Source organism: Equus quagga, chromosome 13 (assembly GCF_021613505.1).
Source record: "Equus quagga isolate Etosha38 chromosome 13, UCLA_HA_Equagga_1.0, whole genome shotgun sequence".
Taxonomy (NCBI): domain Eukaryota; kingdom Metazoa; phylum Chordata; class Mammalia; order Perissodactyla; family Equidae; genus Equus; species Equus quagga.
In genome coordinates, this window is record NC_060279.1 from 52,811,236 (window position 1) to 52,827,773 (window position 16,538).

General features: G+C 40.8%; 1 protein-coding gene across 1 annotated transcript in view; it reads right to left on the bottom strand.

Annotated features, from left to right (window-relative positions):
• AMFR (autocrine motility factor receptor) overlaps positions 1–16,532 on the bottom strand; it is a 43,980-nt gene extending 27,448 nt beyond the window's left edge. The window contains exons 1-4 of the mRNA XM_046681940.1: positions 16,186–16,532; positions 6,847–6,939; positions 3,095–3,259; positions 1,170–1,322 (exon numbers count right to left, since the gene is read on the bottom strand). Of these exons, the coding sequence (XP_046537896.1) occupies positions 1,170–1,322; positions 3,095–3,259; positions 6,847–6,939; positions 16,186–16,446 (672 nt within the window). The 5' untranslated portion in view covers positions 16,447–16,532. The remainder of the gene's footprint in view (positions 1–1,169; positions 1,323–3,094; positions 3,260–6,846; positions 6,940–16,185) is intronic.
• Positions 16,533–16,538: the final 6 nt, after the last annotated feature.

Below are 16,538 nucleotides of genomic sequence, written 5' to 3' on the forward strand. Positions count from 1 at the left end.
AATAGGCCTAATCTAAATGTCTTTATTTTTAGGTACACCTTTTTCAAAGTTTGGCCTAATATTAATTAAAAGGTAAAGAACCAAAAAGGGAGAACACAGAATCATTCAAATGGTGATTTGTAATAAAATCGATCTAAAGCAAACTAATTAACTTAAGTCAGTGTAAAGTTTTAAACAGATTTTTTTAAGAGGAAATACAGTTGTTTACCTTTCATATACAGAAAATAGTCAACTAGGATTGTAAATGTTTTTATTAAGTACTTGAATGATGTTCCTTTTCTAATTTTACTTACACTACTATATTATACTCTGAAATGAATGCTATTAAGCAAAATTTAACCCTATTCTAACAAATTCCCAATTAGTAGTTCAAACTTAGTAAGAAATTTTGATACTAGCTAATTAGCTTCAGTATATTTATTATTTCATTTTTTCCATTAATAATAGCAATTATGGGCAAGATAAACGTATTTCACCTTTGGCCTGAGGCAAAAAGCAAATACAACCACTGAATATAAGGATATACAAAAAATTTTATTTCTATTGAACAGAAATTGGTATTTTCTGATTTAAAAAGTAAATTTTAAAATATACAAGAATATCTCAAATTAGTCTTTCAAAATAATGATTATAGTTTATATATTTATATTACTCTGTAAAATCTTAATTTATGCCATATCTAAAAAAACCAATTATAGAGTATTTGCTCATTAATCCCCACCAATCATTGTTTATAACATCTTCAGGGGAAGAGCCTTCCTACTTAGGAGCCATAGGACTTGGATGGTACCAAGTGCCTCTCTGGAACCTTAAGCAATTCACTTTACCCTCTATGCCTACTTCCCCTTCATAACTGGGAATATTAAAATGAATCAATACATGTAGGGTATTTAGAAAAGCCTCAGCATACAATAAGCACTATATAAATGTTGGCAAAAATAATTACTTTTTATTAGGTTGTAGCAAGGATTACATGAAATAACACACATGAAAGCATTCAGGACCACTACTCAACACAATACAAAGCAACTCAAAAACACTTGTTAAAATGAAAGACCAAATACCCATCAGTTACTTCGTGAGTGAAAATCATCTGTCAATAATCCTCTAGCTTCCTTGAAAATATACAGGAAAATAATCAGAGCAAAAACCCATGTCTGCCATCTTACCTCTGCGGCCATGAAAGCCAATGTGTGCATCCCATGGGTGTAGCCTGTGACACAACAGACAACTGCTAATCCACAGCAGGAAAGCAGCATAGCGATCAGCAGAGACAGAACTCGGCCGTGGCTACTCATAGGTGTGGTGGGAGAAAAGGAAAGCTGAAACACACAGAACAGGAGAATGAAGCTCATTCTTTTTTATGGCAGTGTTGAACTTCACTGAGAAACTCAAGGTTAATCTCAGTGTCTTTGCCTGGGGATCTGTGCTGTACGGCCGAATGCAAAGCACAGAAATACATCCCATTACTAGATGGTCAAAACTCTCCCCCCAACCTAAATATGAGTAGGAGCTGATATTTAGAGATCTATATCATTTATCGAATATAACAATACACATTATATTTTCATCTCCAATTCTCAAGGATCCTCTTACCACTAGGATTATAAACCTCTAGAAGCAAGTTTCCAAAGGCGTGTAATTCTTCTAACGTTCAACAGGACTCTGGACAGTTATACATTATGTTGTATTTCCTTCTCAACCTTGCTCTAGCTCTCCTTCCCAAAATTCACTTGGAGGACATTGCTAGTCTGCTTAGGGCTAGGACAACCGAAAGATAATCTAGATTGCATTATAATGCTATGTTAATGGTATACAAGGAGAGGCAACAGATGGAAAAGCCAGCCTGGAGCTGTGACTCGTGAGCATGAAGGTGTGGATAACAAATCAGTTAGGGAGGTTAGAAGCTCCTCTTCTGGAGCCAGAATGGGGGTTGAACAGTGAAACAGCTAAAGGCTTTGAGACTGAGATTAGCTCACAAGGAGGCACAAGGACCACCTGGTCCTTGAGGACTAGGTCAAGAAAAGGGCACATAAGGCTCAGGAGTGGGTTTAACTGAGGGGCAGAACTGCAGGTGCATGTTTACCCGGGATCCCCGAGATTAGTTCCAGAGCACTAACGAGTGAGGGTTCATCTGCACAGCTCAGATCTGAAACCAAGAGACAGATCTTGTACTCAAACAGAAAAGGATTCACTTCTCCAGGGACCAAGGAAGCCAAGAGAGCTAATTCAGTCCTCACCCAGGGGTGGAAACAGTGTAAACTAGTCAGAAAGAAGGGCTCCAAGAAATAGAGTAAGAGGGAAACAAATGGAAGGAGAATAGAACAGAAAATACCTAGACGAGACCAGCTTTTATTCCGTTTATATATTAAGGTTTCCTTGCACTGTGATCAAAACAGTTTGCGTAGGTGAACTGACCCCACGTGGCCTGTAGTAACGTAATACACTATTGGGTAGGAGAAGAAACCTCTCTAGGAGACAGTGATCCTGCACTCCTTGGGCTCTGCAAAATGTTTCTCGAGAAACAGGCCATGGGTACCTGATCCAGGAGCCTTTCCTTGGAGGGCTACTCTGAACACGCCTGTTATGGTTCACTCATTACCATGTCCTCCCTTCCCCGTGCGGGAATAGGTTCCAAGGCCCCCAATGGATGCCTGAAGCTGCAGACAGTACTAAACCCTACATATACTATGGTTTTTCCGATACATACATACCTATGATAAATTTTTATTTATAAATTAGGCACAGTAAGAGATTAACAAAAATAACTAATAATAAAATAGAACAATTATAACAATACACTATAATAAAAGTTATGTGAAGTGGTGTCTGCCTCTCAAAATATCTTACTGTACTGTACTCATCCTTCTTCTTGTGATGATGTAAGACGATAAAATGCCTGCGTGATGACATGCAGTAAGTGAATGCTACTAATGACCTCCGGACATACATTTCAAGAATGATCATCTGCTTCCAGACCATGGCTGACTGATACCGTGGAAAGCAAAACCACCGATAAGGGGGGACTACTGTATACAATTCAAACCTGGCAAATGTGTGACTGAATGAGGAAAGAGCTTTGCTAAAAACTCACGTATTCAAATCGGTCCTTGCAGAGCTGAACCATCAGATGCAGAAATACAAGTCCTGCAAACCAGAGGCACCACATGACCACCTCTTCCACTGTCTGGACATTCAGCACACCAAAAATGAAAATGAACTTGTAGAAAATAAAATTCCAAAACTTGTCTTTGAGGTGCTAAAAGGAAAAATATTTATAAAGGTGAGTACCATTATACCTAAGCCATTTAAGAGAAACTGAACATAACAAAAGCTGGCTTCTATGGAGAAAATATTCTATACCGAGCTTTCTAACATTGTCCGCAAGAAAATAGAAGGTAAGGAAAAAAATAAGCCCTCTGAACAATAAAGGTAAGACACCTACAAAATAATTTGTAGACTTTGTATTGTTAGTCAGTCAATTCTGGAATTTTAGCCATTAAAAGGGGAGTGGTGTTAGTCTAGTACCTTATGTATTAAGAAATAATCATATACTTCCAAAGCAAAATAAAAAGAACAGTGAGGGCTACAAGTATCATTTTTAATACTTCTGTTCTCTGGATTCTTAAAACAAACAATAGAAAGGATCAGATTTTCTTCTTTTTTTTTTAACATCCTTCAGATTAAAAAATAACATGCTCATTTGCCAAACCATAATCAATACCATACAAAAAAGTACAAAGAAAAGTAAAACAAAAATGTCTGAACATTTCTATAGTCTTTCCCCATGCACAAAACATTAATTTTTATACCCTGCTTTATTTCACTTATCCTATTGTAAGAACCTTACCAGCGTCAGTGAATATTCTCTGAATATACCATTTTAGTGGTTACAGATGGGACAATGAAACTGTTCTTAATTTTTCACCATTCAGAAAATGTTGCAATGAATATCTTTGTGTGAGTTTCTATTTCTTCAGCATTATAGAATCAAAGCTACAAACGTTGTTATGGTTTCTGGTAAGTAACATCCACCTGATTTCCAAAGAAGTTGTATAAACGTGCACTCCTATGAGCAGTGTCTAAGTGCATCTGCTTCACTGTACTTTCCTACACTGAGGGCTTCCCATTTTAAAAATCTTTACTATCCTGAAGAAAAGGGGGATGAGTGGCATCTAGCCAACAGGTATTAAAATAGACTATCAAGGGTTGGCCCGGTGGTACAGTGGTTAAATTCGCACGTTCTGCTTCTAGGCGGCCCGGGGTTCACCAGTTTGGATCCCGGGTGTGGACATGGCACTGCTTGGCAAAAGCCATGCTGTGGCAGGTGTCCCACATATAAAGTTGAGGACAATGGGCATGGATGTTAGCAGGGCCAGTCTTCCTCAGCAAAAAGAGGAGGTTTGGCAGTAGTTAGCTCAGGGCTAATCTTCCTAAAAAAAAATAAAATAAAATAGACTATCAAGCCATCTATAGGAGTGGTGGGAACTGAGTGAGAGGATAAGGAAGAAAACATGACTTCTAAGTATACTTTTATGTATGGTTTTGAACAACATAAATGTTTCACAAATTCAAAACATTAACAGATAAAAAGCAAAAGTTGAATAAAAACAGAACTAATTAAACCTAAATGTGTAACAAATTGATAACAGGACTACTTAAAGAATTATTTTGAGAACTTTCACACACTGTACTCTGCCTGTACGCCCTTTGTACAGAGAATAAAATGAACTTGGAATCTTGGTGAATGTCTGTTTCCAGAGCTGGGGCAGGTAAAGCACAAGGTGAACCTAGGACATTTTGGACCCTGGTTTTGGATCTTTGCTCCACCACCTATTTGCTGTGTGACTTTGGGCAAGTCACTTAAGATCCCTGTGCTTTGGTTTCCCATCTACAGGATGGGTCTCATAACAACGGCATACCTGCTGAGAGAACTAAAGAAGTTAATATATGCACAGTGCTTAGACAGGTGCCATAGTAGGCATTCAGTGCTTAAAACAAAATTGTTTGTTCTAAACCTCCACTTAACAGTTTATTATTTGTCCCATTTTAGGTATTCAGTGTCTTTGCCTCTAGCATTTCTTTATTTCTTGAACTTTAAGCACCCACAGAGCAAACCTATGTCAATTGTGTAGAGTTCTAACTAAAAATGGTGCTTAATAAAATGCTACCAGATGACATTAGTCAAAAAATAACTCATCACAGAACAGCATGAAAGATGTGATCTATACTGAAAAAACTGAAAGCAGAGTTGAGTAACACATGTGCCCATTATGATTACCTCTAGGTACTGTAAAAATCTCTGTAATACTCCAACGTTATTATGCTTTCTGCAAATTTTGAATTGATATTTAACATTTCAGGAAAAAGAAGGTAGTATATAAGGCCCACTGGTGCCAGATCAATTTACCAGCCATTAGATGGCCGGCCTGGCCTGACCAACTTCTGGCCCACAAATCAAAAGTTCTCAAAGCACAAAGAAGTATCCTATTAAAGAACTCTACACTCCACTGATCCCATCCAGGAGACCTTTGGAGTTGGTATTTTGGAGAAAGCGCTGCATACTCACTAATGAAAAATCTCTGGCAAAACAAATACTCCTGCTCACAGCAGCATACAAGGGCTCAACCACACCATGACTGCATTTCAGCTCTAAACTAGGACCTCAGCTGATTTGGTAACAGGAAATATGGGATGAAAGGGTAGGTAAGGAGTGAAGCATTGTTGTACCTCTTTTTTGTTTTTTTTTTGGAAGAACAGCCCTGAGCTAACCACCACCAATCCTCCTCTTTTTGCTGAGGAAGATCAGCCCTGAGCTAACATCCACACCCATCTTCCTTGCTTTATACATGGGCCGCCTACCACAGCATGGCTTTTTGCCAAGTGGTGCCATGTCCACAGCCGGGATCCTAACTGAGAATCCCAGGCCGCCGAGAAGGGGAACGTGTGAACTTAACCACTGTGCCACCGGGCCGGTCCTGCATTGTTCTACTCTTAATGTCATGAGTCCTGTGTTTCACTACTGGCATAAGATAAAGTAAAATATAGTTTTGTTAGTATGTTGTTGTTTTAAAGGCCAGTTCTAAATTCCGATTTTAAAACACACCATTGTGCACTCTGTCCACTAAAATCCTTGGGGAACTGTCAATCTGTATGGTATGCTTGTGGCATAATTCCTTAAGGAGGGCATGTTCGGTTCATATATACATTCTGAGAGTAATGTTCAAACATCAGACTATCTCATCTGAAACAGGAACAAGTCACCTAATTTTCTGCTCATAAAATAATGAATCTTAATTTACTTTTCACAGAGAAAAATTAAAATCTCAATAAATTCCTTGGAAAAGAACCCATAATCTAAAGAGTGATATTTATGATTATTCAAACTAAAACAAATCTATGCTTCTTTAAAATCTACATCACAAAAGTCATGGGAAAAATAGCTACAAAGAACAATATTGGGAAAACTTGGCTACATTGAATATGGACTGTGGATTATATAAATTATTTTATCAAGGTTTAATTTCCTGATTTTGATCATTGTGCTATGGTTATGTAAGAAAACGTCCTTGCTCTTACAAAATACATATTGAAGTACTTGGGAGTAACAGGGTGTGATGTCTACAACTTACTCTCAAATGGATCAGAAAAAATACGTATATGTAAATAAAAGGCAAATGTTAAAGCAAATGGAAAAAAATGTTAACAACTGTAAATCTGGATAAAGGATACATGGGAGTTCTTCATCGTATTCGTGCAACTTTCCCATAAGTTTGAAATTCCACCAAATACACAGTTAAAAAAAAAATCTGGTCACAAGAATCCATTCTTGCTGTCTGGGCTTACCTGTCTCTCGCTCACTCGAAGAGGGCCAAACACAATACATTGGATTAGCTTAGCCACCAACATCAACACACAGCAAGCAGTGTTTACTAGAACCTGTACACAAACCAAAGAAAGGAAGTTTATTTCCTCCTGTTTAAAAATAAAAGCAGTTCTAAAATTTTATATTAGGGATTCAGCCATCACTTCTAATGACTGAGCCTTTCCAGTTCTCTACTAGTACAAGGTAAGTGATATCTGAAGGGGCACACTTATTTATGGGTGGTGGGGGTAGGGATGAGGAGTGGGAGGAGAGGCACCAGCTTGCCAGTTAATTCACAGAGCCCTGTCCCAATACGTACCCTCCAGCAGCCCATCTTCCCAGTCAGACAACTCAACTGTGTATAAACTTTGTACAGTACGTATAAAGCTGTATGCACCTTATAAACCGTAGGTGTCTCCTAGGTACATCATTTCCCACATTAAGATTCTGATAGCCTTAAGAAAACTTTTCTAGCATATGAAGTTATCATGAACAGTAAAATCCAGCACCCAAATATCCTGCCTGCCCTGTCAAACAAATAGAAGGTAGGGAGAGGAGGGTAGATGGTCACAACAAAGTCACAAGACCATGAAGAACTGATAGAAAATATATTGTAAACATATTTTATTTTAAAAATAAAATAAAATAAATATCTAAAAATATATTGCAATGGGACAATCAGCCAACCAAAAGATACTCTAGGCTTGGTGTTGGCCTTAAAGTAAAGGTTCTGGGGCATTAGAGGGGAGTGGAATCAAGAAACCAAGAAGAAGAAAACTGGCAGGAGCGGCCGAGAACTGAAAGGCAACCATGACACACCAATGTAAGACCAAAGCCTTCTTTAACGGGGTGTATGAAATCTTTTTTAAATAATTGAGAGGTGGATATCCTTAAACAACAAATCTAATGCTTACAAAATGAAAGCGCGCACGGCCCCTGACCGAGAGGCTAGTGTGGCACATCACATTATTGATGCTTAAGTGATTTTCAAAACTCTGCACGACCCAAAAAAGTCAAAAGACCTTGATAAAGACAGTAAAGATAACTTTTAGTTAGAGCAAATGAAAATGAACACGAACTCAATGTAAAGGCTGCTTCAAACTTTGTTTCACTATGTTTACAGGAAGGTGGTCATATTCCTCTTCCCAGGTCATTCTTCCGTCTACTTTTAAAAGAAGCAAATGATATTGAAAATAAAAAAGAAAGAAAGAAAAGAAAAGGAAGGTGAGGGAAAAGAGTAATATAAGAAAGCAAGCTCTCTAAGGTCTCTTTAGGTTCCCCTTACTGTCTCACACCCCTCTGGGAGAACACATAGTGGCATCCTGATTCATTATAAAAAGATTAAATTATGTTTAGTTCTAGTCTGCCTGTCTAATGGGGCAAGGAAGTACGTGAGATATATATATATATATATATATACACATATATATAATTTTTTTTTTTTACCAGCACCAGTATAAAGCAGGGTGATAGGAGCAGCTGTAGTTTTTGTTTTTCTGTTTTTTTGATTTTTGGTTTTTGCTGGGAAAGATTTGTCCTAAGCTAACATCTGTTGCCAATCCTCCTCTCATTTTTACCCCTCACCAGATCCCCAGCACATGGTTGTATATTCTAGTCGTAAGTCCTTCTAGTTCTTCCATGTGAGCTGCCACCACAGCACGGCTACTGACAGATGAGTAGTGTGGTTCTGCACCCGGGAACCAAACCTGGGCTGCCCAAGCGGAACACGCCAACGAACTTTAACCACTAGACCATCACGGCTGGCTCATGGTATATTTTTAAAGAAGTGAAACAAAAATAGTTTTGCTGAAAAATGAAACCATTCCAGTAATTAAATCCTTCAAATAACCAGTAAAAAATTCAAATTAGTTATCCAAAACATCCTGTATCCCTAACTTATGACTCCCTCTGGAACAGCTCTATTCAAAACTTTCCCACAAATAGCTTAGAATACTAATTTTTAAGGACAGGAAATAGATTTTAAAAAGGCTCCTCTTCACTGTCAATGGCTCTACACCAGTCAATGGGAACCTCAGTCAGGTTAATTAAGAAAAATGTCATAAGACAAAACCACAACCACAACCCCTCATGCCACATCCCCTAGCTGAAGAGGATTTTTCAAATCAGCCAAATATCCCCCAGCCTAATAACAACACAATTTTAAAAAAGAATTCTTCCTGTTTTTGCATGCAGGCACATGAAGCAAAGAAATAAATTCAATATAGTTAGCATCTACTTGATCGTGGGATACAGAAGGTTAAGAGAAGTGAGGGAGATCTGGACCTGCCCTCGAGAACTCTGAGTATCTACAAGACATGGAACTTGGCTGATACGCAGCTAACAGACCAAGCCAACTGGTGTGACAGCAATGAAGGAGAAAAATCAATTTTAGGGTCACTTAATCATTTCTCTACCCAAAACAGCATTCTCAAACATCTTAGGTTACAAAACAAAAAATAAAGTATTATTTAGTATTTCTCAGTTAAACTTCTTTTAACAAGTTTTTCTGAGTTTAGAAATAAGGTTTAAAAATTCGTATCTTTGATTTACAAAAAAGAAAGTGAAAGTTTCTCATAATCCCATCACCCACCAATAACCCTTTCTTAATTTAAATGGCAGACTTAAAAATTAGAAAGGCTAAAAAGGAAAAAAAGGCTTGAGAAAGCATATTGATATTAGAAAGGGAATTTAGGCAAAAAGAAAGAGAAAACCATTTGTGAACTTTAGATGAAAGCTACAGCTACTAAGGATTAGAAACAACTAAAAATTATTTTAAGGTTAGGTACAAACTGTTTTTAAAAATACCTTACCAATTATTAATAACTATTTACTCTATGTCTATTTATAGAAAAATGTCTTAATTTCACAAACATTACGTCGCTCCAATAAGGATACGCTAAATTCTCAACTTTAAAATTGACAAAGTCTTGAAAAATTGTAAATATGGAAGGAAACATAATCGCTGCAATTCTCATTTAAAAGCAAATCCCAAATCAGATCCCACTAGGTCACCAGGAATATTCTTACAGAAACAACACTTCAGGCCAGATTTAAATCCACAGAACCAAGACAAACCGTCTCCCTCCAACAATCATAATGAGGCTCACTTCCAGCACGGCTAGTCTGAACCACCGCTTTAGCCAGGCAGACCACAGTAAAAGCACCAACCTCATTTTAACTTCTCTATACTGCTAACTAATTTTTCCTTGCAGGCAGAATTCAAACTTAAATGTAAGTATAAGGAGTTCACCGGAGCAGTGTTTACAACAGCAGAAAAATGGAAAACATTTAAATGTCCATTGGGGAGATAGTTCAATAAACTGTAAAACAGCCATTCAGTGGAATACAATGAAGCCAGGAAAACTAACTCAGTAGCTCTACATTTACCAGTGTTATACGGAAACTTCAAGATAATTTGATCACTGAAAAGAAAAGCAAAGTCTACATATGTGAATACTATGCTACCTCCTGTGTAAAAAAAAAAAAAGAGTATTTATACATACACATTTGTAAAACATGCAGATGCGAACAGTGTCAAGGACTTGATCATGATCAATGTGGCTATTTCTTAGTCTCCTACTTAACACCAGCACTAATTACAAGAAAGTGGTAATGGCCACTTCTAGGGGAGGGAATCAGGTAGCAGACAGAGGGAGATTTACTTATCACTGTCTATCACTTGTGTACCTTTTGATTGTTGTATCATGAGCAATGCATTTATTTTTTAATTAATTTTAAAATCTATTAAACTAATTTGGCCTGCTTTGAAATTCCACATTATTTTTCTTATCATATGATGGGAGACTGACGAGTAACAAACCAAAACTGGGTGGCCTAAGTCCCAAGTTAACCTGTTACAACACACAGTATTTCTACTATATTAAAAGACTTCAGGAAAGTTTCGGGGCTGGCCCCGTGGCCGAGTGGTTAAGTTAGCGTGATCCACTGCAGGCGGCCCAGTGTTTCGTTGGTTTGAATCCTGGGCACGGACATGGCACTGCTCACTGAACCACGCTGAAGCAGAGTCCCACATGCCACAACTAGAAGGACCCACAATGAAGAATAGACAACTATGTACCGGGGGGGGGGGATTTTGAGAAAAAAAGGAAAAAATTTTTAAAAATCTTAAAAAAAAAAAAAAAGAAAAGTTTCTTATATCTATAGCACTGTAAAAGCTTTAATATTTTTTTTAAAACCTCACCAAACCTCTTTACTTTTCCTTAGTCTACATAAAATGAAAACAAGTTGTGCTTGTCCCTGAGCAGCCTGTAACAGAACAGGTCAGAGAGCAGTGACTCAAGGAACCCCGACTCCCATCAAATTTAAACTCATCCCATCTACTCTAAGGCCCCATAAGAAAACTTCCCTCCCAGAACGGTTCTACTGTTCTACTGGAGAAAACAGAAACTAAATTCTCAGACAGATCAAGACCTTCAAGGAAAAGAAAAGACGGTGGCGACAAATGGCTTAGCCACATTTACCACTGTGTAACCCTGGAGGTATTTTTCATCCTGTAAATGCTGGCCACCAATGGGGCAGTATCCATGAGCCTGTGAGGACACGCAGCTAACCTACCAGGAACTGCTTCAAGGACATGACCAATATGGATATTTCTTAGTCTCCTACTTAGCACCAACACTAACTACCACCCTCCACACACCATTTGTCTGTCTCCTCCCTTTAAAGACAGTTGGAATGTTATCTCTCCGGAGGCTCACAGCGACAAGTATAAAATGCCAATAAAATTCAAAGATGCATACTCCCCCTTATTGCATCATGACTGTGTTCCTCTTCTTACAATAAGAGGGAAATAAGTGAGACTACGCACACAAAGCACTCAGCACACATCTAGCAAGCAATCGAGCAGCAGTCTCCTTCCCCTCACCCTGAAGATTTTTCCTATATTTTAAAGTTGTTTATCTAGACTTACATCCTATTATTTACAAATTTAGTCTTTTTCTTCAGTTGCCCCAACATTTCTGGACCTAACATTTTTCTCTAATCTTCTTTGGAATATTCAACTCATAAAGACTCAAACCTAGCAAATTACTTTCAGTTTTGACGTTGTATAATTAACTAAGACGGGCTCTTTAAAGCAGGAGTCAGCGACTTTTAATCTAATGGGCTATCAGTAAATATTTTAGGCTCAGTAGGCCACAGGCTGACACACAGTTTTCCTTTTTTTAAAAAAAAAAATAACCCTTTAAAAATGTAAAAACCATTATTAGTTTCTAGACTGTACAAAAACAGGCAGGGCCAAAGAGGCCACCACAGTTTGCTAATCCATGCTTTAAATGGTCAGTTCAGGGGCCGACCCTGTGGTCGAGCGGTTAAGTCTGTGAGCTTGCTTTACGGCCCAGGGTTTCACTGGTTCAGATCCCGGGCGCTAGCACCAGACCTAGCACCGCTCATCCGGCCACGCTGAGGCAGCATCCCACACAACATAACCAGAAGGCCTACAACTAGAATATACAACTACATACTGGGGGGCTGTGGGGAGAAGAAGGAAGAGAAAAAAAAAAAAGATTGGCAACAGATGTTAGCTCAGATGCCAATCAAAAATAGATAGATAAAAAAATAAATGGTCAGTTCACTTTATCCATTTTCATTTTTGGTGATTTTTGCCCCTTGAGACTTGTATTTAAATTCTTTGACCTGCATATAATAAAGTCAGAACTTTAACACTTGTTTCGTATTTCTGTTTCTTCATTTTACCATGTCCTGCTCTTACAATTTTAGAGGCAAATCCATAGAAAAGTAAAAAAAAAACAGAAAGGAGAAAGTAATGAAAATAACAAGTAAGAATAAAGAAGTGGAAAAGCCAAAAACATCTGAACAATTCAAAACGACGAAATGGATCAAGATGTTGTTTAATGGAAACAACATCTGAACAATAAGCCTAGACACGAATAACAAAATAAAACCTAATCTGGAATGGAACTTTAGAATGAAAGTTCTAGAAAGACATGAAGAAACAAGTGATCATGTCATGGGTATTTGCTGGCGTGAGAATCCCAGAGCCTCCCTCTAAGCTGTTTTCAATGTCCATGCCAGAGGGCCACCTGGAGAGTGGGGCCTTGGGGAAGGAGGTCTTAGGTCACTACATCTCCTGCCTCTTCGCATTCTATGGAAATCCATTTTCCCCGCTGATGGCATAGTTTGTGCCCTGAAAACAGCATTTCATCAAGACAGCCCCTCTTCCCCCACAATCCCACTTAAACTCTAGGGCCCACAAAATAATGTCCACACTCCTTAGCAGAGCAGGCAAGGTTTACATAATCTGACCTTCGCCCCACACCCCTTTCCCTGCCTACTCAGTTTCTCAACTATTAGTGTGCCCCAAATCACCTAGGACATTAATCAAAATGAAGATGCCAAGCCTCCATCCTTCTCCCCGAAATTGATCCCCAGGTAGAGCCTGAGAAACTACATTTTACAAGTATCCCAGGTGACCACGAACCAGGATGCCAGGGGTACAGTTTGAGAAATACGCCTTCAGAGGGGTTGCTCACCTCTCCCTTTCTCATAGCAGCATCACTTCCCTCATCTCCTGTGACTCCTGGGTCTCCCCTTCAGCATCCCAACCTCACTCTTAAATCAGAGGATCCAATGTAACTTTAATTTAACAGCCCACTTTATGAACTGTTCTGCATTGTCTCTGCATTCTGTTCTGCATTCTGCTCTGCACTGTCCTCAATACACCAGTCTGAGCTTCACACGCTGTTTCCTCTACCTGGAACGCCCTGTGCTGCCTGCTGAGCTCCTCTCCATCTTCTAAGGCTGGGTTCAAACACCACCCTCCAAGCATCCTTCCCTGAGCATCACTTTCTCTTTCCTCCAAACTCCATCATATTTTCTTTATATATCTATTATCATTTAGCAGATTTTGACATATTTGTATACGGATTGCTTTGAGAGTAGGGGAAAGTGTTCACAGCTGTGCCCTCCAGAGTGCCCCCAAATACTACCCTTGAAAGGTTGTGATTTGAGTTTGTTAATCCAAAACCTCCTGAGATGCTATCAGACTTATATTAATCTAAATTGTGCTCTACAAAGATAAGTTTTAGAGATTCCAATACTCCAAATAATAGCAGCAGGACTTGGGAACTGGCCAAAAGATCAGTTTTTGTTTTACCTTGCTTGGTTTTAAAAAAACTGAATCTGAATGTCTTTGGGCAGAGTGCAAAAAGGATCCATTCTGACAAAGGCCTCACCACATACTCACTCAATAATGCTATCTGTCAGGCCACAAAGGAAGGCTTTTGAGACTGTAACTCCTACTCAGCTACTAAAGCAGGAACCATGGGGGCTGGGCCGTCCCATGGCCGGGTGGTTAAGATCAAGCGCTCCGCTTTGGCAACCCAGAGTTTTGCTGGTTCGGATCCTGGGCACCGACCTAGCACCACTCATCAGGCCATGCTGAGGTGGCCTCCCACATAGCACAACCAGAAGGATCTCAACTAGAATATATAACTATGTAATGGGGGGCTTTGGGGAGGAGGGGGAAAAAAAAGATTGGCAACAGATGTTAGCTCAGGTGCTAATCTTTAAAAAAAAAAACAACCATGTAATGGGTGATGAGGGTTAAAAAACCAAGGAAAGCCAAGATGAAAACTGTAAAGACCAAGGAAAAGATGGAAGAAAAACAGTAAGAAGATCAACTGAGAAAGGAAAAAACCATCAACAGATAGGAAGAAATGATAAACTTGCATGAGGCAAGTCCTCTACTGAAAAGGAAATTTTCTTCAAAGTATTAATTTTCACAGAAAAATCAACAGGCTTTATGTAACGTTTTATGAAAAAGTGTTAACCTCGGAATTTGAACACAGGTTTCATAAAAAGAAACTCTAAGGGGAAAAAAATCATTGGACAATACTAGTAGTTATTATGTACATACTACATTGGTTCCTTCTCAAAGGCTTATTCATATCTCATACTTAAAAAACATATCAAAGACTAAAGTATAATCTTAACATTTGGCAAAAGCACTCTTCACATCACTTTCAGTTGTTTACCTGCTAGGTCAAAAATAGATATGAAATTAAACAAGAGATGCAAGTTGAGTTCTTTCTCTTCTCCCTTCTTGGGTGCTGTAAGGTGCAACCTCACCCAGCAGGGGAGGAACGGAACCTCACCTTTCACTGCCTTCTACTAATCTCTTCATCAGAAGGACCAGGAGACTTCATCCACAGCCCACAGAGTTCATAAACCCCACTGCTTCCTGATGAAGCACAGTGGGATTAATTATAACAAATGAGTTGTATATCATTCTATACACTTGGAACATTAACCTCCGTCATTTACAGCCTACTCTCAACGCCAAATGGGAACTCGCAGGAGGAGACAAGACTCAAGACGCCACAGTAAATCCAAGTGACAGACTAAAATCTTGGAGTAACTTTTCTGATCACTGTGGGGTTTATATAAGCAGGCATTCAAGGCCAAAGTGGAAGTAACGTTCTTTAGCCAAAAAGCTGTTGATCTGCCCAGCCTGAAAATTATCAGTTCTAATAAGCGAAACCAGCATCTATGCCTCGTAAACGTTGCTTATCTTGCATTGGCAGACGAACTGCAAACCCTGTTTTAAAACGGATCACTAAAAGGAGAAATCTTGAGTTAAAATGATGAGCGGCCTCTAGACTCCAAATGTTTTGCTGCCTTCAGACATCAAAGGAAACCGTCATGAATCATCAGGTAAAAGCAGCAGGAAAGGAAGCACGGTTTGTAGGTTTGTTTGACCCAAAGAGAACAATCGCATACGAAATGGCAAAAAAAAAAAAGTGGTGGGAGACGGCCTCTCTCCGAACAGGAGTGTCCGAACACCCCAATGGCGAAAGCCCTCCCGGACTCGACACGCGAGTTCCGTCTCTGCCCTCTCCTCTCACCGGAACCCCACAGCCCTCCCGTGCGGGACCGAGTCGGAGAAGCCTTTCAGCTTGCCGCACGACGTCCCACAGCGGCCGGGGGCCGACTCCCCGGGCCCAGCTCGAGCTCGTGCAGCTTCCCTCCCCGCGGGCCCTCGGGATCCCCGGCTCCGCTCCCGTCTACTACTGCTACTCCCCCCGCGCCTCGGCCCCGGCGCGCCCCGGGCCCTCCCCCAGGCCCTCGAAGGCGCCCGCCCTCGGGCCGACCTCCTTCCCACGCCCGGGCCCCGGCACCTCACCCCGTCCTCCGGCGGCTGCTCGCGGGCGGGGCTCCGCCCCCCAGGCCCCCCTCGCGGTGGTCCCCGAGGGAGGGGGACCCTGGCCCCAGCCACGCCCCCCACAGATAATGGGTGACATGGCGGCCCCCGCTCGGCGGCCGGCGGCGGCCTCGCTTACCCACACGAACAGGCTGTCCGAGAGCAGGTACTGGGCCACGTCGCGGGCCCGCGGGCCCCCGGCGCTCGGGCGGACGAGCGCGGCCGATTCCGGCAGCACCGGGGCCGTTGACGACTCGGGCTCGCCGGGCCCGGGCCCGGCCTCGGGCTGGCTGAGGGCGCGGTAGGCGCTGACGATGGTGCCGAGCAGGGCCAGGCCGCTGAGGCCCGTGTAGGTGCGGAGGCTGGGCCAGGGGAAGCGCTCGAGGAAGAGCAACGGCATGGCGGCCGCCGCGGCCTCCGGAGCCCAGGCCTCCCCACGCTGCGGCCGGGCCCCTGCGGCGGCCTCGCGAACGGCGCCCACGGGCTCTGGCG